The 26,046-nt window shown below is 42.4% G+C and overlaps 1 protein-coding gene across 1 annotated transcript; it reads right to left on the reverse strand.

Annotated features, from left to right (window-relative positions):
- Positions 1-1,464: 1,464 nt before the first annotated feature.
- On the reverse strand, positions 1,465-25,435 carry LOC138352936 (putative mediator of RNA polymerase II transcription subunit 26). The gene is made up of 5 exons (XM_069305592.1): positions 25,415-25,435; positions 16,870-17,355; positions 16,033-16,227; positions 15,706-15,900; positions 1,465-1,527 (listed from the first exon to the last, which is right to left on the reverse strand). The coding sequence occupies exons 1-5, from the start codon at positions 25,433-25,435 to the stop codon at positions 1,465-1,467; spliced, it is 960 nt and encodes a 319-aa protein (XP_069161693.1).
- Between the last annotated feature and the right edge of the window lie 611 nt (positions 25,436-26,046).

A 26,046-nucleotide genomic window follows, 5' to 3' on the forward strand; every position in this document is an offset into this window, starting at 1 on the left:
CAAGATATTAAAATTTTACAACAAATAAATCTTTCCTCGCTAGTTTTGAGGCCCGTAATATCCTTGCAAAATTTGAGATTTTTTTAATGCAATACTACAGTCTAAATACATATTATACGTTGATATTATTATTAAGTTTCAGTTACTGAAATCTATTACATGTCATGAACGGTGATACTGTTAACTATTTAATATATTACTTATAATACATTATGTAATGGCATTCATATGTTTTAATAAACTAACGATAATTTGTATGAGATAATTCTCCAAAATGATTAAAAAGTGAATATTATGATGGTTGTTACAAACAAAAAATTAAAAACACATTTTATTGCTTTAAAATAAGCATTTATAGAGAACTTAAAACCCATTACTAAATATACTGCTATTTTTCAAGTTCTACATATTCCTATTTATTTAGCAAACATGAAACAACCCAGAGCTCTTAAAGAGAGACAAAATTTGACGAAACCAATATACATTTTTGCCTAATCGAAGTCAATTCGGTCTTATTACAGTGAGGCGCTGCTCGTATTCACCGCCACACAGGTTACATAAATCATACATAATATATAAGATCCCAAAATTGTAGATTTAACCATATTTCATGGGGTTACAGTCTCCCACATCAGATATTACAGATATTTAATTTACGAATTTATGAATGCAACTTTCTATTGTTCTCTGCCACACAAGGCAGCGATGGATTCATAAAAATGCAGCTTAAACAAAAATTCACCCTTTCCCTTGCTATTCCTTCTTAAAGATGGACAATCATATTTTTTATAAATTGCTAGGATGTTTCTATTATACCATATATTCAATAAATAGTTACAGAGTTACGATGAGTTAGAGTTACTACAGAGTTACGCTTAGTTAAATAGTTATTTACGCTACAATAGGCCAGGAGGTCTAAAATATTTTACAGTTTCACATTCAATAATATAGTGTTGAAGTGAATGCCTTTGACGGTTTGTCACAGAGTTTACAATCTGAATATTCTGGTAGTAGGTCAGCCTCACTAACCTGCCAGATGTGCCTATACCCTCACCAACCAGCCAGGTGGACCTACAGCCAGGGAGAATTCTCACAACTACACCACACTGTCTGCTCCGGTTACTGTGCTCACCATACAAGTACCTGTTATTACAAAAGTTGTCATAGCTTTTAATACTGCAACTTTCAGATCTTCGCGGATATCTTAGCTCTTCTAAACCTAATATATTTAAATTTGTATGTTAATAATAGCATTAGATGGTCACAAAATCATAGTCTGTACATTCTTTCCTGCAAGGCTCATTGGCCAATCGATTTACAATACCCTGGAGGTACTCAGTGCGCTACAAAATCCCCTTTACTTTTTACCAGACTAAGTACTGTAGCGATGTCTTCACTCAAGACCTAAGCCAGCAGTATATTAATCTACGATAATCGTAGATTATCGTAGATTAATATGTTTGTTTATGACGGTGACACTTCATTGTTGTCTTCCTCATCTGCAGTATCCTTATTCATCACCACGTGCTGTATATTAATGTATATGTGTACATACATATGCATTATGAATGCATGAATATGTGTACATGAATATGTATTCATAGACCTGCCAGAGGAGAATAACTTAGGAAATTATTAATAAATCGACCTAATATTTCACTAATAAATACAATACTTTCAATAATGAAAATAAACCAGGAGCTAAAATGATAATTGTTTACAGTACACAGTCAAACAACAAAATACAAATAAAAACAGTAAACATGAATAAATAAAATTAGAGAAATGGAAACGAATAATTATCAATGCAAACAAATAATAATTATCAATGTTAACTAATAATTATCAGTGTTAACTAATAATTATCAATGTAAACTAATAATTATCAGTGTTAACTAATAATTATCAATGTAAACTAACAATAATCAATGTAAATAAACATCAACGTAAGTCAGTGATTATCAATGTAAACCAATAATTACCATCAATACTTATCAATGTAAACAAATACTTACCATCAATACTCATCAATTGAACAAATACTTACCATCAATACTCATCAATTGAACAAATACTTACCATCAATACTCATCAATTGAACAAATACTTACCATCAATACTCATCAATTGAACAAATACTTACCATCAATACTCATCAATTGAACAAATACTTACCATCAATACTCATCAATTGAACAAATACTTACCATCAATACTCATCAATTGAACAAATACTTACCATCAATACTCATCAATTGAACAAATACTTACCATCAATACTCATCAATTGAACAAATACTTACCATCAATACTCATCAATTGAACAAATAACTGTCATCAATAAGTATGTCTTGTCTACAGAAATTAATTCCCAGATATGAAATAGCACAAAAAGTATTCCTACCACGCTGGGAAAACAGTGCTCATACACACTACTCACCCTTCTTCCTCATCCAGATATCCACACATCTTTAGATTCATCAATATCATCCATCCCCTTCAGCAAGCTTACACCTGTCCCACTCAGCGAGCAGCAAGCCTACACCTGTCCCACTCAGCGAGCAGTAAGCCTACACCTGTCCCACTCAGCGAGCAGCAAGCCTACACCTGCCCCACTCAGCGAGCAGCAAGCCTACACCTGTCCCACTCAGCGAGCAACAAGCCTACACCTGCCCCACTCAGCGAGCAGCAAGCCTACACCTGTCCCACTCAGCGAGCAACAAGAATACACCTGCCCCACTCAGCGAGCAGCAAGCCTACACCTGTCCCACTCAGCGAGCAGCAAGCCTACACCTGTCCCACTCAGCGAGCAGCAAGCCTACACCTGTCCCACTCAGCGAGCAACAAGCCTACACCTGTCCCACTCAGCGAGCAACAAGCATACACCTGTCCCACTCAGCGAGCAACAAGCCTACACCTGCCCCACTCAGCGAGCAGCAAGCCTACACCTGTCCCACTCAGCGAGCAGTAAGCCTACACCTGTCCCACTCAGCGAGCAGCAAGCCTACACCTGTCCCACTTAGTAAGCATAAATATCACAGAGAGCAAGACAAAGCCTCGCACAGTCCAACTTCCTCTGTGCTCAGAGGAAGCTCAGCCCACCACCACACATGGGGCAGAATGGTCCCACATTACCAGGCTTAACAGGACACGTTACCAACAAGGACGAGAATTACCTGAGGTGGTCTCACAGAATAAGTTTCCTTCAACGGGCGTTGTCACACATTACGGGCTCGCCATAGCCCGTGCTACATGGACATTTCGTTCTGAGTAGCTAAATCTAAAACAACAACAACAACAGCGTTGTCACAGTAGAAATGTGGGATTATATATTTAGTGCTATACTTTACTTCTCTGAAGATGCTCATTTAACATTAACTGTTGTTTTTAATGTTCATTCCCTTGCTTCGTGCAGGACCGCGTTCGATCCCCGATGGGTCAAGGGGTTGGGCACTCTTTACTCCATCCCTATTTCAGCTCCTTTCCTGTACTCACATCCCTTCCATTCATTATTTACTCATTCTGAATTAGTGCCTTCTCATAATTCCTTTCCTTTCCCTTTATCTACGAAATTTAAAAATAATTTAAAGATAATAAAACGGGGAAAAAATAGTCATGTCTTCAGAGCAAGAGGAAACGAGGAAGTTTCAGACCTCGGCAAACACACCTATTTATGAAGCTTTTATTTTTCGAGAGCGTAATGGGATTTTTTCACTCCTCGGGCACAGGGAAGAATGCCAGAGAGTCTCCGTCGAGTTTGCTGCCACACAGATGCCGCCCATTCACGGCACCGGGTGCTCCTGGCTCCCCGTATTGACCCTGCCTGCGCCCGCACAAATATACAAATTTGAAATTTCAATTACAAAGAGTCAACAAAAAAGGAGAAGAAAGCAGAGGCGAGGGAAGCGGACCAAGTGCTTACTCGCTACAAAATATTCAACAATACGCAGCCTGTCTAAGACCAAGTCAACACGGCAGGTGAAAAATTTTCGGCTCAACGCATCCAGATGAATTTGAAGAAAGACGGAAGAGCTCTGACGCAGAACCACAGCCAGACGACGCGGCCGTCTGGCTGTGGGGTCCACTACAGGGGACGATTGTAGTCGACCCCACAGAGCAACACCAGACGGGAAGCTAAGGAGGACAAGACGGAAGAGGGCAAGACTGCTCTTTTCCTCCTCACACATACCCAACAAAGATACCCAGTTCAGTGCTCCTCACACTACTACCCTCAGTAGCCCGTAAAGAGCAAAAATATTCGCTACGTGTAATAGCATCTACTAAGAAATAAGTTTTAACAAATTAAGGTATTTCCTTCACTATATCAACCAATATACCAGAGCGAGTGTGGAGAAATGCGCCAGGAACAGAGGGAGGCGGGGAGGAGGCAGCCGCAGCCAGCTGGGGAGTTGGTTCTGCAGGCGCTCAATAGATGGCGCGCGATGTCCGTCCGCCACCCCCATACCCATACAGAGAAAAATGATATACGAGAGAGAGAGAGAGAGAGAGAGAGAGAGAGAGAGAGAGAGAGAGAGAGAGAGAGAGAGAGAGAGAGAGAGAGAGAGAGAGAGAGAGAGAGAGAGAAAGAGAGGTATGTGAGGGGATACAGAATAAGTATCATTCATAACAGCATCATTCAACACACCTGCCATTGTAAAACTGGCAATTTAATCGCCATTTCCCGCCTATCCAAACAATAAAAGTGCTGCATGAAATACTACTAGATAATTATGACAGTGCTGTGGATCTGTACTCGCCTCATTTGGCTCGAAAAGTTGAGCGCTAGCTCTCCAGTCCCCCCCCCCCTGCCTTTTAGTTAATAAAATGACTATTACAAATTAATTAAAAACAGTGATGCACGTTTTTATTATATTTTCACAACTATGTATTGAATTAGTCTCTACTATGACAATTCCTAACCCAGTTCAGTTGCTTCCCTTACATTAAAAAGTTAATTTCCTAATATCTATGCCCACTTTTTTGGATATTTGTACCTTTCCTCATATTATAGACTATTTCGTTTTTGTTCGTCTAGTTTATTTAAAAAAATTGTTTTTTCTTATCATGTCACCTTTGCTTCGTCCATGAAAAGACGTCCAGGTTCCTTAGTCTTCATTCATAGGACACTCCTTCACCACAGAAGCATATCTTGTGGCATATTTGTGGACTTCTTCCAGCTTGACTTTTGTTCTTTCTGCCTCACCTTGCGATGATTTCGGGGCTTAGCGTCCTCGCGGCCCGGTCCTCGACCAGGCCTCGTCATGTACATGTCTAACTTTCCCAATCTTATCCTTACCAACCGAGCCCAGCCAGTGCCAACCAAGCCTAGCCTATAATTACCAAATTTTACCTCTAATAACGAAACCAAACCTCGCTCGATCAAACCCATTTTAACCTATTATTAAATTACTCCGAGATCCTTATTCAAAATTATTTGAAAACATTCCTAAGATACAGCGTCCTGAATACTCCCTTAATTATATTCCTGAAAGCAATTCTGATGTTCATCTTCATGCACGTCACTGATTTTTTAGATTATATAATGATATATTAGATTTTTAGATTATATAATGATATATTAGATTTTTAGATTATATAATGATATATTAGATTTTTAGATTATATAACTATTTTAGATTCTAAAATGTTCGTGTGTTTATGGTGTTAGGCTAGAGCTCATGCCACTCTTCAAACCCTGACTTTGTCTTCCTCTCATTCCATATTGTTATTGGGAACTTACCACTCAATTTCCAATTACCATAAACTCAGGTAATTACCTCAGGTCTTGCCTTAGGCTTAGTTTTTGACATTATATTACGTCATTATTTGTTTTGATTCATCTTTGGTACTTTGCTTGTTACATCTCTCCTCTCTTTGAGACCTAGACACATAGCTAAAATGTACATGGTAATACCTGGGGAAAAATATATATGATTTTCGGCCTAAACCAAGGTTATCCACTGGGGAGACAAACTACTTTAAGAAGTACAATTATATGAGAGAGAGAGAGAGAGAGAGAGAGAGAGAGAGAGAGAGAGAGAGAGAGAGAGAGAGAGAGAGAGAGAGAGAGAGAGAGAGAGAGAGAGAGCAAGGACAATGATACGGATAGATGAAATTCAAATAACAGAAATGTCATTAGACAGCCAGATGGAAGGGGAGGGAGAGACAGAGAATGCATCACTTTCTATTCCACTCAACAACTGACCACATCAGCTGGTGAATCCATCCATAATGTCCAGCAAAACACAGATTCTGACGTGGTCAAGCAAACCAAATTGTTGATTGTCCCCCATCATCACAGGTAGTTCACGAGACTACCTCTGTCACCTCCAACCATTCTAGTCCTTCATTAGTTGTGAAGATCTATGTACTGAAGGTTACATAGTAGCAATACTTAAATCCCAATTATGTATATAATCTCAATTAAACTAACCTCAGTTTATTTACCTATGAAGCCTCTCCTAGCCAGGGTTAGCTTGGCCTAGTTTAACTAAGTTACCCAAACCATGCTTAACCAATTAAAAGTTAACAAATCCAAGCCATAACAAATAATGGAACCTAACTGAACAAACCAAGGCTATCCACGAACCAAGGCTATCCAATCATAACCATTCTTAAATTATCCTAATCGAGCTCTTTTCTTATTTTAGCGCATCGATTGCTTATTATAATCTAGCCTCACTAATCTAAACAGAGACATCACTAGCCTAGCCAAACTTAACTAATCCTAACCAAGCTTTACCAATCATATCTAAGTCTAACGTTCCGAATCCTATCCTATCATTACCAAGCCTATCCTTACCAACTGAGCCCAGCCAATGCCAACCAAGCCTAGCCTATAATTACCAAATTTTACCTCTACTAAAGAAACCAAACCTCACTCGATCAAACCCATTTTAGCCCATTCTTAAAGTAATCCGAGATCCTTTTTCAAAAGTATTTGAATAAGAAACTAATGCTTACTTTAAGGACTCAACCCGTCCTCCTAATAGCACGTCGTATTTTGACGTATACTTTAATTAAGGCCAAAAACTGTCGTACTAGAAAGTGGAAGGAGCTCGCAAAATTGACGTAATGTCCCGTTTTCTGTTTTAGGTCCTTTGGTGGGCTAGGATAAGGCAATTTAATACGACAATTTCTTGACGTGGGGGAACGGTTGCCAGAACGGGCTGAACGACTACACAGTTCCATATGCTAATCACCAGAATACAACGGAATATTTTTAAATTTAACGTATCAAACCGTTTTCTCGATTTGTCACTTCGTACAAAATGCAAACGTTTTGCTTACCCAAACATACGCGAAGCGAGCTAGTCGCCTAACCTACCGTGGGTGACGCTCAGAATACGTCAATAATCCTATACACTAATTTGTACTAATACAACCACTTTTTAACGTCTTGGTCGACTCCGGTAAAAATGCGACTTATATTAACTGAGAGAACGGCCTATCAATGCAGATATTTTTTTTATCTTTATTTAATAAAATACAATATAAATCATAAAAATAAATCATATATATATATATATATATATATATATATATATATATATATATATATATATATATATATATATATATATATATATATATATACACATAAATTTTACAAGGCAATACTACATTACATATACAGTAATATAATTCTCATTAAACAAGTGATTCATTATCACAGAGCATGAACTTTAAATCAATAAATGTTATACTTATTTTTCTTTAAATGATTTACAATATTGGAGATTATATTTACATTAAAATTGGCAGTTATAATGACCATCAAACTGCAGTCTTCAAATTATAAGTTAATATTATAAGTTAATATGAGACTTTACTACAAATCAGCTGTTGGTTGAAAAAAAAAGGTTCTTAGAAAACTTAAGAACTAGAACAAATAACGTTACGCTTTAGTATTTCAAAATAGGAGGTTGTGAAGAAATTAAATCTATTTTCCAAATGCGGTCAAAACAAGAATTTTGAAAATATTAATACAGAAACAATTTTTTTTTAAATCATATACAATTCTCTTTAAACATTAATATTTCAAGAACACGAATTAGGATTTTTTTTAAGCTACATTTTATCTCTTTAAATATGAATGTTATACACATACTCGTTCGTGTTTGAACCAGCCTAGTGATAAATGACTTTCCCAGAGTGCTTCAATCCCGTTAAATCCACTCCACTACCCCAATATGTGTTAACTGTTAACAGAATGTAATACATGGTCATACACACAGTCTGTATACTTATCTCCCGGCTCGAGAGATATATATACACCTGGAGACGAAAACTGAGATAAGTACACAAAATACAAAGCTCAAGACAACAGATACATAAAAATGTGTATATCTATATAGATATTCAGAAAGACAGATATATCTGAGAAGGAGATGCTGAAATGCATATATAGATGAGACATTTAGACATACACAAAAGTGTGTAAATATTATATATATTATATATATATACATAAAAAGAATAGGGGTGGTAGCAGAAGAAAATATTAAAGGGTTCAGTAAGGATCCACAAGGTCTTCTCTGAGTAGTTTATTTTCTTCTCCGAGGCTATGGGTCCCTACACTTGCACCAGAGGTGGTACCCCTTTTAGGATTAAAAAGAAAAAAATTATATATATATATATATATATATATATATATATATATATATATATATATATATATAAACAGTCTTTGAACAGTGATTGTTATATGTGTGCGTGTTTTCTGTAAACTGTAACACAATATTATATATATATATATACCTCTGGTGCAATTGTAGGGACCCACAGCCTCGAAGAAGAAAATAAAGAGTATTCAGAGAAGACCTTGTGGATTCTCACTGAACACCTTAATCTTTTCTTCTACCACCTTATTATTTATATATATATTTTGTTTTATTTTATTTTAATTTTATTGCAATGCTACAGTTTACAGAGCACACACACACATATATATAACAATATGGCAATCAGTGTTCAAAGACCTCGTCCATCCTCCTCGGAGGTTGGGTGCGTACCCAGGATACAGCACGCATTTCCCCTCTAAACTGCGACACTGAAGCGCTGGAACAGGAGACTGGCCGCTCGTGAGTCCTTAGTTTTCCCAATGAGTTCCTCGCCCACCTCCTTTAAGAACTTAAGTGCACATTTACCTCAGGCGCCCAGAGTCTCAGAGCCTATCGGCACGAACCTGTAACAACGTTCTAGGTCTCTGTACTTGTTGGTTTTCTGGGTCTCCCTGAAGGTGGCTGCCCCACCTCCCTCAGCTGTGCTGTAACGTAGATAGGTATCAGCCAATGTAGATACACACGTGTAGTCCCATACGACCTGTTTACCTTCCCTCCACGGCTGCAGGGTGACTCCATCTGGGCGTTTTTGGCTGTTGTCAGGACTGCACAACTGAGGTTCCTTTTGTGCTGGACACCCAGCTGTTGCCAAACTTCTCTTGATGATGTCTTTGACTGCTTCATGTCTGGCAATCTTTCCCTGTGTCTTACGACAGATGAGACCATGGCTGCCGTATTGGTCCGCCCGTGCATGGCTGCAAATACACCGGTGTTCGGTGGAGATAGGGGCGGCAAGGCGCAGGGCAACACCAATACTCAGGGCCCGATGGTCCAGGCGGGTGCCCAAGGCGGAATTATTGACTGCCAACAGGAAGTCCCCGGCATGGGGGGCCTGCACAGCTAGGAGACGCGCTCTGTCCTTCTCAGAAGCTGCCTCCAGCAATGCTTTGGCTATGTTTTCAACTATGGGGCTATCCCATTTGGCCTGTTTGCCGTCGTTTGGAAAAGCTGGTCGAGGGTGTGAATTGGCAAGTGTCCCACTGACCAGCTCCTTCCGCAAATTTGGGATCATGAATCCCAATGGAGTTCCTTAGGTATTCTGGTAGTATTTCATTCACAATTCACCTGTAGCACTGGTCGAGGATAAGAATGCCGGCAATGCTAACTGTGTCGCCTTGCGAATACCTATATTCCCGAGTCTAACTGGGAGCGTTGCTTGGTCCCACTGGTCATCTTGCTAGGAGAGGTTTAACACTTTCATAGTTATTGACCTTAGGAGTGAGTCATATTCCGTTAATTTTGGACTATCGAAGGAGGGAGCACACCTGAGGAAATAGGTAAGTCTGGGCAAAGCCAGGCACCTTGTAAGAAGGTACAAAGCATCGTGAGCATCCAAAGCCCCTATTTTTCCCTCCATCCTCCTCAGGTCGTTCAGCTTTTCTTCAAGGACTACCTCAATGGCGCTCGAGCCCAGAGGTGCCCCTAGCAGCACACTGTTGGTGGGAGAGATCACTGGGGCTCCTAGCAATAAGATTCGAACTGCATCTATGATTGGTTGGCTGGATGAGATGATTTCACACTTTGATGTGTTTAGGGCGAGGCCTAACTCCTCTCCCTTAGATTTCACTAACTGTAGATCTCCTAGCAGGGATTCCTGTGTCCCTGCCAGGGTGCCATCGTCCAGGAACCTGATGTTGAATTCGCTGGACAACCTGCTTGTGAACTCTTTAGCTGCCATGCAGAAAAGTAAAGGGGCTAGCAGGTCTCCCTGCTGGACACCTGCGTAAACACCTTCATGTTCACCAAACAGCAGTGTCGGTTCCCTACTGTACCCTGCTGAAACGAAGGGAAGTAGACAAGGAAAGCTTGTTCGAACTGCTTCCAGTACCACGTCCCTTTTTACCTGGTTGAAGGCATTTTTAAAGTCTAATTTAATTAATGCCTTATTTTCTGGGAGGTGCTTAATATAGGCTCATGCTGCATGAGCTGCTGCTTCACAGCCATGGGGGACACCAAAACCTAGTTGATGGGGTCGAAGCATCGTTGCAGCGATATATATATATATATATATATATATATATATATATATATATATATATATATATATATATATATATATTATATATATATATATATATATATATATATATATATATATATATATATAGTGTCAGACCACGGAAGAAGAATTGAAACAGGAATTTCCTCAAGTACTTTCGTATATTAATACATCTTCAGAAGGAAGATGTATTAATATGTCTTCAGATTCCTTTGTATATTTATACATCTTCAGATTCCTTCTGAAGATGTATTAATATACGAAAGTACTTAAGGAAATTCCTGTTTCAATTTTTCCTCCGTGGTCTGACACTGTCACATTTTTCATCACGTGTTAATTTTCGTGATTTACACACACACACACACACACATATATATATATATATATATATATATATATATATATATATATATATATATATATATATATATATATATATATATATATATATATATATATATATATGCGCACAGAAAAAGATACTTTAGGATCTGGACAAACGTATTTATAGTTCCAACAATATATTGAGAGACAAACTGACAGATTTAGAGTACACACATATACACAGCATATAAACGCCACTGCATTAAGGAACATACACATAGATAATAATATCCAATGATTTTTTAACTGGTGCTTCAGTTACCTCGTACCTAGTGACCTGGGTCAATATGCCATTATTAGATCTCATTACATAAGAATATACGGTATACTCTGAGTGGTATATTTCGTTTCTCGAGGTTATGTTATGTATACGTGACGGTAGGACAGGAAGCTGTTGACCAGACCACACACTAGAAGGTGAAGGGACGACGTTTCGGTCCGTCCTGGACCATTCTCAAGTCGATTGTGGAGGCTATCGTGGTGGCCTTAATATCCTCCAGCTGTTGCTAGGCTCTAAGACCAGGTTCGAGTCCATGTTACACTTGAAAAAAATTGATTGGGCTTAGCTTCCGCGTCTGTCACAAACCGCCAGGGAAAGTCTCTGAGCGTCTGTGTGATGGAAGGCAATAACCAACCTCAACAGCAAGCTTAATCCAAACTAAATTAAGCGAACAAATCCACAAGGGCCGTGACGAGGGTTCGAACCTATGTCTGAGAGGATCCCAGACGCTGCCTTAATCGACCGAGCTACTGAAACTGAATTAAGCGCTTCCCAGACAGTAAGAAGTTTTATAATATTGTACTAGTGCTTCAACGACTAAGCACGGGCTATGGTGATCCCGTAATGAACTTGGGATAGAGAGACTTACGTTTGAACTAAGATACGAGAGGAGATAAAACAATAAATTAATTTCAGTTCGCAACGGGAAGCGTCCAATAAACACCATTCTGATACCTGGAGCACTAATCTAGAGAAAGTTTCAAGATTTCTACTCCCTCGAGCCCAACACTGTTGCTTGTAGCGGCCCATAGGCCTACATATCCCTTACAACCAGATTGGTCCAGCCTTGTTGCAAGACTGAGCCACCTCAACTCACTCTTATTGTATTCTGCATTTCCTTCAGTATCTTTCGCTTCATTATGTAGTTATTCTACTATGCAAATTTGGGACCTGTCCTTCCAGTATCTTCCGTGTTATCTCAAAGATAATTACAAGCAGTACTCGGCAATATCTATATTTCTGTATTAATATGATCTTGATGGTCGACTACACTTATATATTTGATTTTTTTTTGGCAGGAACAATTAATCAAACTATTTTCCCCGCAATTTGCATGGTATTATATAGACCACAAACCCCCCAAAAAATTATAATCAGTAACCTCAGACCCAAGCCTAATGCTAGTTAAATTAAGATTCATATGCAAAACATTAGAAAATCTTATAGAGTTCCCATTGACCAGTAGAACATTATTTCTACTAGTCAATGCGTCTAATAGCAATGCGTCTATTGGCAAAATACATTATAATCATTAACGAGGAGGGACGGGGCAGTGAGCGTTCACCGTAAGCGCATACGTTGAACAAAAACGATGTCATTTAAGTGAATATAGCTTAAGGAAGAATGCAACAGCATTTAACATAAACAGAAATAACATGCTTGTTACTTGTTCCTAATCTTGCAATAGGATTACACACAGACACGCACTAATATATATCTATCTATAAATGGAAATGTAGAACAAATGTTAGGGCTTCACCCAATTTTTCCTAGTCATTGCTGATGCGTCCAAGTGAGGTTATAATTGGTATAGTATTATAAATGGTATAATTAATAATTGGTACAATGTCATAATTAGTACAAGTGATGTTATAACCTGTACACATAATATTATAACTAGAAGTGTTGATATTACAATCACTACAATATATATGGTAAGGGACACAGTTGATCCTTGATTTCCACTCTTGATTTCCTTATTGATAATCCTTCTCTTGATTTACCACACGAGGCGAGCCTAGTATTCCACGAGTCTATCAATGGAAAATTTGTTTACTGAGAATTATATCAAATATATATAAATGTAATAATTTCCCCTGTATTTTAATGTAAATTTATTCTCCAATTTTTGTAAATCGATTATAGGTAAATAAGTATAACATTCAGGGTTTTTTTTTTTAAAGATCTTGTTCTGTACTAATGAAACACTTGTTCACTAAGAATTGTAATGTATAATTGCCTTGTAAAACTTATGTATATGTAATTTATATTGTATTTTCTTAAATAAAGATAAAAAAGTCTATCAAATATAATATGCGAGAAATCATGCACATATATATTGTGAGGCTACATGCATATATATATATGTGTATATATATATATATATATATATATATATATATATATATATATATATATATATATATATATATATGCAGAATAACCACATATGAAAAATAGAAAATGCTTAACGCGTTTTCGGCTAATTCGCCTTCATCAGAGCAAAGTTGATTCTACTTTGCTCTGATGAAGGCGAATTAGCCGAAAACGCGTTAAGCATTTTCTATTTTTCATATGTGGTTATTCTGCATACTTGGATCAGTGTTTTTGTGATCATTGTTGCATATATATATATATATATTGATTTATTCAGTGAAGTCGTTTACCTTCTCACACACACACACACACACTATACCCGGTTTACGATTTTTTTTCCAGCCTTATCATAGAACAATCTCATTTTAATACCAGTTTTTTTAATCCCAGTAAGAGGATGAGGCTGTAGGAGTGATGGTTCACCTGGCGACGCTCCTCCTAAGTTGACAATGGCAGCTTGCGTCCCGTTTACTGGACAAAATAACGCAGGAAATAACATTAGTTATGAAAACCCATCCTTCCGCGAGGGAAAGCTATTAACACGTGAGAAACTATATTAATGGCAATCTTTGTTGCAACACTTTGGATGGAAGGTTGAAGTGGGTAATCTGCGTCTCTCTCTTACTCTCCCTCTTGTCTCTTCCTCTCCCTCTTGTCTCTTCCTCTCCCTCTTGTCTCTTCCTCTCCCTCTTGTCTCTGCCTCTCCCTCTTGTCTCTGCCTCTCCCTCTTGTCTCTGCCTCTCCCTCTTGTCTCTGCCTCTCCCTCTTGTCTCTGCCTCTCCCTCTTGTCTCTTCCTCTCCCTCTTGTCTCTTTCATCTCTCTCTCTGGTAAAGAAGCAAAAAGCCTCAAAAAGTCGAGAAATAAAGTGTTACAAGCCTCGTCCCACTGACGGGGCCAAAGAGGCTTATACCAGTCAATAAATTCTGAAACGAATGTTATTGTTTCGTTAAAAAATAAATACAACTTTAAAAGTAAAACGCAAGAGTAAAATATTTTAATATTAAATACATGCCAAATGGAAGATACAAATAACTCCGAAATTCTAATTATTAATTTATTAGTAGAAATTTAAATGTCGGGTATCCCCATCTTGTGTGTGTGTGTATTTACTATTTGTGCCTGCAAGATTGAGCTGTTAGCTCTTGGACCCCGCCTTTCAAACCGTCGGTTGACTAATGTATGACGCCTGACCTATTTTTCTATCATATCTCCTACATTTCTCTCTGAAACACACTTTCCCTAGGATGCAGCCCATAGCAGCTGTCTAATTCCCAGGTACCGATTTACTATTAGGTGAACAGAGGTATCAGGTGAAAGTAACTCTGCCCATTTGTTTCTGCTTCGGTCGGGAATCGAACCCTTAAGACTATGACTACCGAGCGCTGTCCACTTGGCCTTGTGCGAGTATCACCCATGCTAAATATTACATATTTATCTACCCCTATAAATTCCCTTGAGAATTTTGTATGTGGTAATCATGTCTTCTCAAACTTTTCTGTCTTCCAGCAACCTGAAGCTGGAAGACAGCCTTTCCTTACTACAAGAAAGTCACACACATTCAGCATACTAAATTGTTATATTTAATATTCTGTGACCGGAGTTAGGAAGATGACGTCTTAATGCTATCTTACAGCATTAAAGATCAGCTCTCAACACCATATTGCACAAAATATATAACAACTTGAACTTGTTCAGTTTCAGAACACACAGATGAACCCTAGCAAGTGTTTATATAGTGAAAAATATAGCGTTTATATAGCTTTTCCGTGATATCAATTTAACAATATCAAGAGAATGCTTGAAAGAATTTGATATCACTTTACAATCACTCTCTGTGGGAGAGATTGTTATATACAGTTATGCAACTAATGCACCAGCGGCAAGACCTGTTATCAGTGTGTCTGGTAGTACTGTTGACCCCTATTACTGTGTGTTATCTCACCTTCCACTCCTGGTTATCTTGCTGTTGCTGGACGTGCTGCTGTTGCTGGACGTGCTGCTGCTGCTGGACGTGCTGCTGTCCTTGTTGCTGTTGCTGGACGTACTGCTGTCCTTGTTGCTGTTGCTGGACGTGCTGCTGTCCTTGTTGCTGTTGCTGGACGTGCTGCTGTCCTTGTTGCTGTTGCTGGACGTGCTGCTGTCCTTGTTGCTGTTGCTGGACGTGCTGCAGTCCTTGTTGCTGTTGTTGGAGGTGCTGCTGTCCTTGCTGTTGCTGGACGTGCTGCTGTCCTTGTTGCTGTTGCTGGACGTGCTGCTGTCCTTGTTGCTGTTGCTGGACGTGCTGCTGTCCTTGTTGCTGTTGCTGGACGTACTGCTGTCCTTGTTGCTGTTGCTGGACGTGCTGCTGTCCTTGTTGCTGTTGCTGGACGTGCTGCTGTCCTTGTTGCTGTTGCTGGACGTGCTGCTGTCCTTGTTGCTGTTGCTGGACGTGCTGCTGTCCTTGTTGCTGTTGTTGGAGGTGCTGCTGTCCTTGTTGCTGTTGCTGGACGTGCTGCAGTCCTTGTTGCTGTTGTTGGAGGTGCTGCTGTCCTTGCTGTTGCTGGACGTGCTGCTGTCCTTGTTGCTGTTGCTGGACGTGCTGCTGTCCTTGTTGCTGTTGCTGGACGTGCTGCTGTCCTTGTTGCTGTTGCTGGACGTACTGCTGTCCTTGTTGCTGTTGCTGGACGTGCTGCTGTCCTTGTTGCTGTTGCTGGACGTGCTGCTGTCCTTGTTGCTGTTGCTGGACGTGCTGCTGTCCTTGTTGCTGTTGCTGGACGTGCTGCTGTCCTTGTTGCTGTTGTTGGAGGTGCTGCTGTCCTTGTTGCTGTTGCTGGACGTACTGCTGTCCTTGTTGCTGTTGCTGGACGTGCTGCTGTCCTTGTTGCTGTTGTTGGAGGTGCTGCTGTCCTTGTTGCTGTTGTTGGAGGTGCTGCTGTCCTTGTTGCTGTTGCTGGACGTGCTGCTGTCCTTGTTGCTGTTGCTGGAGGTGCTGCTGTCCTTGTTGCTGTTGCTGGACGTGCTGCTGTCCTTGTTGCTGTTGCTGGACGTGCTGCTGTCCTTGTTGCTGTTGCTGGACGTGCTGCTGTCCTTGTTGCTGTTGCTGGAGGTGCTGCTGTCCTTGTTGCTGTTGCTGGACGTGCTGCAGTCCTTGTTGCTGTTGTTGGACGTGCTGCTGTCCTTGTTGCTGTTGTTGGAGGTGCTGCTGTCCTTGTTGCTGTTGTTGGAGGTGCTGCTGTCCTTGTTGCTGTTGTTGGAGGTGCTGCTGTCCTTGTTGCTGTTGCTGGACGTGCTGCTGTCCTTGTTGCTGTTGCTGGAGGTGCTGCTGTCCTTGTTGCTGTTGCTGGACGTGCTGCAGTCCTTGTTGCTGTTGTTGGACGTGCTGCTGTCCTTGTTGCTGTTGTTGGAGGTGCTGCTGTCCTTGTTGCTGTTGCTGGACGTGCTGCTGTCCTTGTTGCTGTTGTTGGAGGTGCTGCTGTCCTTGCTGTTGTTGGACGTGCTGCTGTCCTTGTTGCTGTTGCTGGACGTGCTGCTGCTGTCCTTGTTGCTGCTGCTGGACGTGCTGCTGTCCTTGTTGCTGTTGCTGGACGTGCTGCTGCTGTCCTTGTTGCTGCTGCTGGACGTGCTGCTGCTGGACGTGTTGCTGCTGCTGGACGTGCTGCTGCTGTCCTTGTTGCTGCTGCTGGACGTGCTGCTGCTGTCCTTGTTGCTGCTGCTGGACGTGCTGCTGCTGGACGTGTTGCTGCTGCTGGACGTGCTGCTGCTGGACGTGCTGCTAGCAATATTAATGACGTCAGTGGTGACAGGTTGTCGTGTTATCCCCATGTCGCTGTATCTAGAGCCACTGTTTTGCTCGACACACCTAATATGTTCTTTGAACAACAAATAACCTGTTATCACGGTCCGCGATTCTCTTGCTTTTGATATAATTTGTGTTATCGAGTCTAAGACCACAATCATGCCAGTCCTCTAATGAATCCAGTATCGTGGCCGCCTGTTAACAGCAGAATCGTTTACAAACGAGGAGTCACAATAACGTGGCTGAAGAATGTTGACCAAACCACACACTAGAAAGTGAAGGGACCGAAACGTCGTCGTCCCTTCACTTTTTAGTGTGTGGTTTGGTCAACAGAATCGTCTATATAAGTCTAGAAGGTTCTTGTATCACCTACACGCTTCTCAAGACTCTCCTGGCGCCGGCACCAAGAGGTTTCAGCCTTATTGACTCTCGTAATACGAACATAAAACGAAGGAAAACTTCCAGAGTTGTTGTTGTTAAAGATTCGCTACCTGGAACAAAAAGTTCCAAGTAGCACGGGCTATGGTGCCTCGTAGCCTGGTGGATAGCGCGCAGGACTCGTAATTCTGTGGCGCGGGTTCGATTCCCGCACGAGGCAGAAACAAATGGGCAAAGTTTCTTTCACCCTGAATGCCCCTGTTACCTAGCAGTAAATAGGTACCTGGGAGTAAGTCAGCTGTCACCGGCTGCTTCCTGGGGGTGGAGGCCTGGTCGAGGACCGGGCCGCGGGGACACTAAAAAAAAGCCCCGAAATCATCTCAAGATAACCTCAAGATGGTGAGCCCGTAGTAATGAAACTTCAAGAAGCCTATTGGCCTATACGGGGTAACTCCTGTCTACCCAGTTTTATGTTGCTTCTGCTGCAATTTCAGTTTTTGTTGCCCCTCTGTAGGTTCAGTTAGAGAAGCAACGTGCTAAAAATTCAGAGATCTTTGCAATTGCATCTATTTTGGTCTGTTATGGCCGGGGACTCTTAGACAATTGTAATGTCTTTATTTAGTAGAAGTCTTGCTATTATGCAGACTTTGGATAGGAATTAAATTAGTCCTTTGGTACATGTATGCTACGTGTATTAACCTCTTTCTTTCGTGGATCTTTAGTTGTTATTGTGACTTACTAATGAACGTTACTTATTAATCAACGAATGATTATTTTCAGTGGTATTTATTCTTAAAATCTAAGTTAAGGATTAGGGGGAAGGGAGCTATAAGGGAGAAAGCGCCAAGCCATGACGAGTATATAGCACTGGGAAGGGGTCAGGGTAAGGATTTGGGATGGGACGGGGATAAGGAATGTTGCCCAACCACTTGGAGGGTCGGGGATTGAACACCGACCTGCATGAAGCGAGACCGTCGCTCTACCGTCAAGCCCAAGTGGTTAGAGAAAGTGATTAATATGACCAAACTTTCATCTTCGATTTTGACAGCTGATGGAGCCAAGACAGCCTTCACTCCAAGACAACGAAAGTTAAGATGCAAGTCTCATCCACACCCTTGTTTTACCTGCGACTGCTCCAGAGTCCTCCGCTACTCCTGCTACCAATGTATCGATGCGTCAATTAATATTCCGGTTCTTATACGTACTATTATGAAACTCCTTTTATGGGTGTTTATGAAGGCTATTGTCGTGATTTTGTTGTTCTTGTTCTACTGTTGCTACAGCTGTATTTACCCCCGGGGTTTTGGTATTACAATTGTTGTCGTTGCTCTAACGACAATTACCACCTCTCCTACACCTGTGTATATAAAAGTGTGCATATCAACTACAGTTCACTTACGGGCTCACCATAGCCCGTGCTACATGGACACTCCGTCCTGAATAGCTAAATCTTTAACAACTACAGTTCACCATTTGGTCACCATTTGGTCCGGGAGACATCTCCCGTCACGCAGGGTGCAGTTGCGCCTCCACAGATCTCCAGTATCATCTTTTGATACTGGTAATGGCTCGAAAGGGCCACCACTTACGGGCTATTCATGCCCGTGCCACCTCTTGGGTGGCTTAATCTTCATCAATCAATCAATCAATCCATTCCTTTGAGATGTATTCACCATTTGGACACGGGAGACATCTCCCGTCACGCAGGGTGCAGTCGCACCTCCACAGATCTCCAGTATCGTCTACTGATACTGGTAATGGCTCGAAAGGGCCACCACTTACGGGCTATTCATGCCCGTGCCACCTCTTGGGTGGCTTAATCTTCATCAATCATCAATCAACTACAGTTCGACAGCAGCTGCATTAGATACACATTCCACCGCCACTACAATGATTAGAAAAGCTGTTGAGGAATGGGACTCATTAGTGAACATTCTGCATCTACATCCGCCACCAAGATAATGTTAATAAAACAAGATTAAAACCAGTGCAATAAAACAGGTAAGTCCACTACGGGCTCACCATAGCCCGTGCTACTTGCCCCGCTCCTGTGCCAGGTAAGTCCACTACGGGCTCACCATAGCCCATGCTACTTGGAAATTTTTGTTCCCGGTAGCTGAATCTATAACAACTGCAGCAAATGCTATTGCAATAGAAGCATGAAATACTGCTGATGCAATAACAGATATTCAGCAGATATACACACACTCTTTATTGGTCCCGCTATACCTTAAATTAAGTCTATCTTTATTAATTAAGAAGCCAAAAACGGGTCAACAGAAGTTTTAACAATCAAGGGCACCTGTTGTTCCTGTTGACCACTACCGTTTCTCATCCGTTGACTCCTGTTGACATTCAATTTTAAACTCTGATAATTAGCATGTTTGTAAAGTGTAACTTATTGTGTTGTGGCTGAGAAAGATTATGTCTTGTAGAGATCAGCGTTCTCTCAGCTAATAGGTCGTTTTTTGTACGTTATTGTAATCAACAGTACAAATTCAACCTACGAAAAGTGACAGCTCACATATATCTACGTTTTCTATGCAGCGAATTTGACAGGTTAGGTGAATTGCTCGAGTTCTTAGGCTTCTGATTAGTAGGATGGATTTTTAACGGAGTGGCAAATCAAGAGTACACAGGTTGCTCCGAGGCGCTTGGTGTGGTGTCTGTAACACAGGTTACACTGTAATATATAGAGTGTTACATGTCTGTAACACAGGTTACACTGTAATATATAGTGTTACATGTCTGTAACACAGGTAACACTATATATATATTACAGTCAGAGTGGCAGGCAATAATGGCTTCTTGAGGTTATCTTGAGATGATTTCGGGGCTTTAGTGTCCCCGCGGCCCGGTCCTCGACCAGGCCTCCACCCCCAAGGAAGCAGGCCGTGACAGCTGACTAACACCCAGGTACCTATTTTACTGCTAGGTACCAGGGGCATAGGGTGAAAGAAACTCTGCCCATTGTTTCTCGCCGGCGCCCGGGATCGAACCCAGGACCACAGGATCACAAGTCCAGTGTGCTGTCCGCTCGGCTGACCGGCTCCCTAGGCTATCTATTGACACGAATTGTTTCCTTCACCATGTCTTGTAAACTCCAAGATTTTCCCAATCTGATATGGAATTTGGGTCATTCAATGAAAGTGAAAAACAGACGATTTTTTACAATTTTATGATATAATATTATAACTGCAAAGATATTCAATCCGGTAAAATTGTGATTGGCTGAAGATCAGACTGGTGTTTGAATGCCATAGTCGATCATTTGCACTTTTATAAACTAACCTCTCGAGCTCGCTATTGAAGAGACACGAGATCTGTGGGAAAGGCAGCGTCTGGGATGCTCTCGGACGCAGGTTCGAATCCTCGTCACGGCCCTTGTGGATTTGCTCATCTGTGGGCACTGTCTACCTGGAGTCCTCGTTCACTCACCTCCGGTTGCAACTCCGTGGAGTGAGACAGTGAAAGAGCCACAGAGTGTCATTCATCTGGGCACTAGGAGACTCGAACCACTGCCTCCATGCGTGTGAGGCCCAAGCCGACTATCGATTTTATCCAGACTATTTTTATCGATTATTTTAATTTTATCCCCAGCGTTACCATTACTATCCGGCTGCCAAGAAAAAACGGAATTGTCACTGCGATTCTTTAGAGCCGGCGATGGTAGCGTGTTTTGACCAAGATTGTAGTGGAGGGAACATTGGAAGAGGTGGTGCAACACCGTGCGGCTAGTCACTATTGGGAGTGAGCGAGCCACTAGTTGCAGTCTCTAGTGATTGATTGATTGATGAAGATTAAGCCACCCCAGAAGTGGCACGGGCATGAATAGCCCGTAAATGGTGAATTTTTTGGGGGAGTGAATGTGATCTTTGGTTGTGAAAAGATATGCTGCGGATGATTACCAAAAGTCTCTAGTCTGCTTGTATGATAGCAGGACTCAGGGAGTCAGGTGATTGTCGCCTGCACTGCATCCCACAGTACACAGTTACAAACCTTCACTTTCACTTCACTTGAACTTAACTAAGTTAAGATTTCAACTTCGATTCAACAGAACAGACGAAGTTGTTAAACACATGGGACAATATACTCATACTCCGCCCAAGTAAAACAGAAACAAGCAACACTTAGTGGGCCAGCCAGAGGCTTAGGGCCCGCGCAGGAATATCCCTGCGAAAAAAAAGTCTGCACTGCAGCTAAGCAGCTTCTTTCTACCTTAATCCTTGAGTTAGTTTCGTTCAGAAGAACGATATTAGAGTTTTCTTGTGCTCATTTCACTAATATTTCCTTGATTTATTGCCTCGTTACATTTTGGATATTATTGATTTTTAGTGGAATCCGGATTTGATTGGCAAAGCTTAAGCCATAAGTTAATCTTATCTTGAGGTGATTTCGGGGCTTAGCGTCCCCGGGGCCCGGTCCTCGACCAGGCCTCCTTTTTGTTAACACATTCCCAGGAAGGAGCCCGTAGCAGCTGTCCAACTCCCAGGTACCTATTTACTACTAGGTAACAGGGACATCAGGGTGAAAGAAATTATGCCTATTTGTTTCCGCCTCCACCGGGGATCGAACCCGGAACCATTAGGACTACGAATCCCGAACGCTGTTCACTCAGCTGTCAGGCCCCTATTCTGTCTTAGTAGATTCATTCTACTACTAAGGTTTCGAAACGTCAAGAAACTGTCGTAGTAAAGTGGTCTCTCCTAACCTACCAGTGGACCCAAAACAGAAAACGGGACAGTGTGTCAATTTCGCCAGCCGCTTCCATTTTCTACTACGACGATTTTTGGCCTTAGGTAGAGTATACGTCAAAATACGACGTGCTATTAGGAGGCCGGAGTGTAAGATTTGTGTGCTCTTGTCAGTTCTCAGTTCACCAATATTATAAATGTAAAAATAATCAAGACAGCTTCAGTAATATTTGTTTTCAGAGTTGTTGTTGTTGTTAAAGATTCAGCTACTGGGAACCAAAAGTTCCAAGTAGCACGGGCTATGGTGAGCCCGTGATGGACTTACCTGACACAGGAGCGGGGCAAGTAGCACGGGCTATGGTGAGCCCGTGATGGACTTACCTGACACAGGAGCGGGGCAAGTAGCACGGGCTATGGTGAGCCCGTGATGGACTTACCTGACACAGGAGCGGGGCAAGTAGCACGGGCTATGGTGAGCCCGTGATGGACTTACCTGACACAGGAGCGGGGCAAGTAGCACGGGCTATGGTGAGCCCGTGATGGACTTACCTGACACAGGAGCGGGGCAAGTAGCACGGGCTATGGTGAGCCCGTGATGGACTTACCTGGCACAGGAGCGGGGCAAGTAGCACGGGCTATGGTGAGCCCGTGATGGACTTACCTGACACAGGAGCGGGGCAAGTAGCACGGGCTATGGTGAGCCCGTGATGGACTTACCTGACACAGGAGCGGGGCAAGTAGCACGGGCTATGGTGAGCCCGTGATGGACTTACCTGGCACAGGAGCGGGGCAAGTAGCACGGGCTATGGTGAGCCCGTGATGGACTTACCTGACACAGGAGCGGGGCAAGTAGCACGGGCTATGGTGAGCCCGTAGTGGACTTACCAGGCACAGGAGCGGGGCAAGTAGCACGGGCTATGGTGAGCCCGTGATGGACTTACCTGACACAGGAGCGGGGCAAGTAGCACGGGCTATGGTGAGCCCGTGATGGACTTACCTGACACAGGAGCGGGGCAAGTAGCACGGGCTATGGTGAGCCCGTGATGGACTTACCTGGCACAGGAGCGGGGCAAGTAGCACGGGCTATGGTGAGCCCGTGATGGACTTACCTGACACAGGAGCGGGGCAAGTAGCACGGGCTATGGTGAGCCCGTGATGGACTTACCTGACACAGGAGCGGGGCAAGTAGCACGGGCTATGGTGAGCCCGTGATGGACTTACCTGGCACAGGAGCGGGGCAAGTAGCACGGGCTATGGTGAGCCCGTGATGGACTTACCTGACACAGGAGCGGGGCAAGTAGCACGGGCTATGGTGAGCCCGTAGTGGACTTACCAGGCACAGGAGCGGGGCAAGTAGCACGGGCTATGGTGAGCCCGTGATGGACTTACCTGACACAGGAGCGGGGCAAGTAGCACGGGCTATGGTGAGCCCGTGATGGACTTACCTGACACAGGAGCGGGGCAAGTAGCACGGGCTATGGTGAGCCCGTGATGGACTTACCTGACACAGGAGCGGGGCAAGTAGCACGGGCTATGGTGAGCCCGTGATGGACTTACCTGACACAGGAGCGGGGCAAGTAGCACGGGCTATGGTGAGCCCGTGATGGACTTACCTGACACAGGAGCGGGGCAAGTAGCACGGGCTATGGTGAGCCCGTGATGGACTTACCTGACACAGGAGCGGGGCTAAAAACTTGCGTTTTCAGAGTTGATGCTCGATTTATATGTTTGTGAGGCCTAGTTAAGTGAATAGAGTTAAATTTTGAGATTAAATGTCCGCGTACGGCCTACCAGTCGGGTGGGGGCAGTTTCAACCCTTGACAAGTCTTAGTAGAATAATTGTTGAATTTTATTTCCTTCCATTAAATGCCCAACCACTTGGACTGGACGGTAGAGCGACTGTCTCGCTTCATGCAGGTCGGCGTTCAATTCCCGACCGTCCAAGTGGTTGGCCACCATTCCTTTCCCCTGTCCCATCCCAAACCCTTATCCTGACCCCCTTCGAAGTGCTATATAGTCGCAATGGCTTGGCGCGTTCCCTTGATTAGTATAGAACCCATTATAGTGCTGGTATATGATTTTGCCTGAGAGCCTGAATAAGTTTTCAAAGACATATGACTTATCTTAGCCCCCCCCCCCCCCCCCGCCATGTATTGGAGGAGCGCGCCGGATACAGTACAACTTGCGTTTTGAGGATGATACAGTGGGCGCTGGGTAACTGTACCCAACCTGATGAAGGTATTTTTAGAACGCCTCATTCTACCATGCCAGCCTCCGGGGATTTCGAACGCGTGTTTCGAACAGCTGGAGTTCCTATACTGGTGAGCGCTAAGAGGACAACACAACGGCAGTCATTTGGAGCAGCGGTTTGTCATAATTATTTTTATTTACTTTTTAAGGGTTCATAATTACTTGATGTAGTCTTACAATACAGTCTTTTGTACCTCTCACAATCTGGATGATTCCCCACCCCCTTCCCACAATGCTCTCCTACACCACCCCCTTCCTCCCACAATCCTCTCCTACACCACGCCCTTCCTCCCACAATCCTCTCCTACACCACCCCCTTCCTCCCACAATCCTCTCCTACACCACCCGCTTCCTCCCACAATCCTCTCCTACACCACCCCCTTCCTCCCACAATCCTCTCCTACACCACCCCCTTCCTCCCACAATCCTCTCCTACACCACCCCCTTCCTCCCACAATCCTCTCCTACACCACCCCCTTCCTCCCACAATCCTCTCCTACACCACCCCCTTCCTCCCACAATGCTCTCCTACACCACCCCCCCCCCTCTTCCCCCTCTCCAGGAATCTTCAGACATTATACAATATATTGCATTTTTGAATCGAGCAAAATGATTTGAATACATTCTTTTGGGTTTATGTATTTTGTTGGTTATTCTCACTCTGGCGCCGACCTCGGCCTGCTGGCCAAGACGTCTGTTTGACTTTCACTCACATTCATTTGTTCTTTGTGCATTTTTTATGCTTTTTTGTTGTTTTATTCCATTGACTCTACCTCCACTATTTACCCAACACATACAACCTCGTAACCTGTGTGCCGGTACACACACAGTTTATATATATATATATATATATATATATATATATATATATATATATATATATATATATATATATATACTTATATATATATATATATATATATATATATATATATATATATATATATATATATATATATATATATATATATATATATATATATGCGTAAGTATGCACTAGGAAAATGAAACGAAAGTTCTGAACGTTTCTGTTTCAACACATTATCAAGGAAATACAGACAGAAGGATGACATGTTGTTTTTGTTACAGATTTAGTTACTCAGAACGAAGTTTCCATGTAGCACGGGCTATGGTGAGCCCGTAAGAAGGATGACAGGTTGTAGCTGAAGATATAGCCGCCCAAGAGATGGCACGGGCATGAATAGCCCGTAAAGAAGGATGCCACAGAGGTTTGGGACTATATATACCTCGCTACACCAGAGTAGACCACACGGGAGACATCTCCCATTACACAGGGTGCAGTTGCGCCTCCACAGATCTCCAGTATCATCTTTTGATACTGGTA

Source organism: Procambarus clarkii, chromosome 55, assembly GCF_040958095.1.
Source record: "Procambarus clarkii isolate CNS0578487 chromosome 55, FALCON_Pclarkii_2.0, whole genome shotgun sequence".
NCBI classification, from domain to species: Eukaryota; Metazoa; Arthropoda; class Malacostraca; order Decapoda; family Cambaridae; genus Procambarus; species Procambarus clarkii.

Coding starts and splice junctions, on each gene's coding strand:
- LOC138352936 (XM_069305592.1), bottom strand. CDS start 25,435: ATGCACAAAGAACAAATGAAT. Junction 15,901..16,032: donor AGCAACAAGGACAGCAGCAC/GTCCAGCAACAG, acceptor GTCCAGCAACAG/CAACAAGGACAGCAGCACGT. Junction 1,528..15,705: donor AGCAACAAGGACAGCAGCAC/GTCCAGCAACAG, acceptor ATTAATATACAG/CACGTGGTGATGAATAAGGA.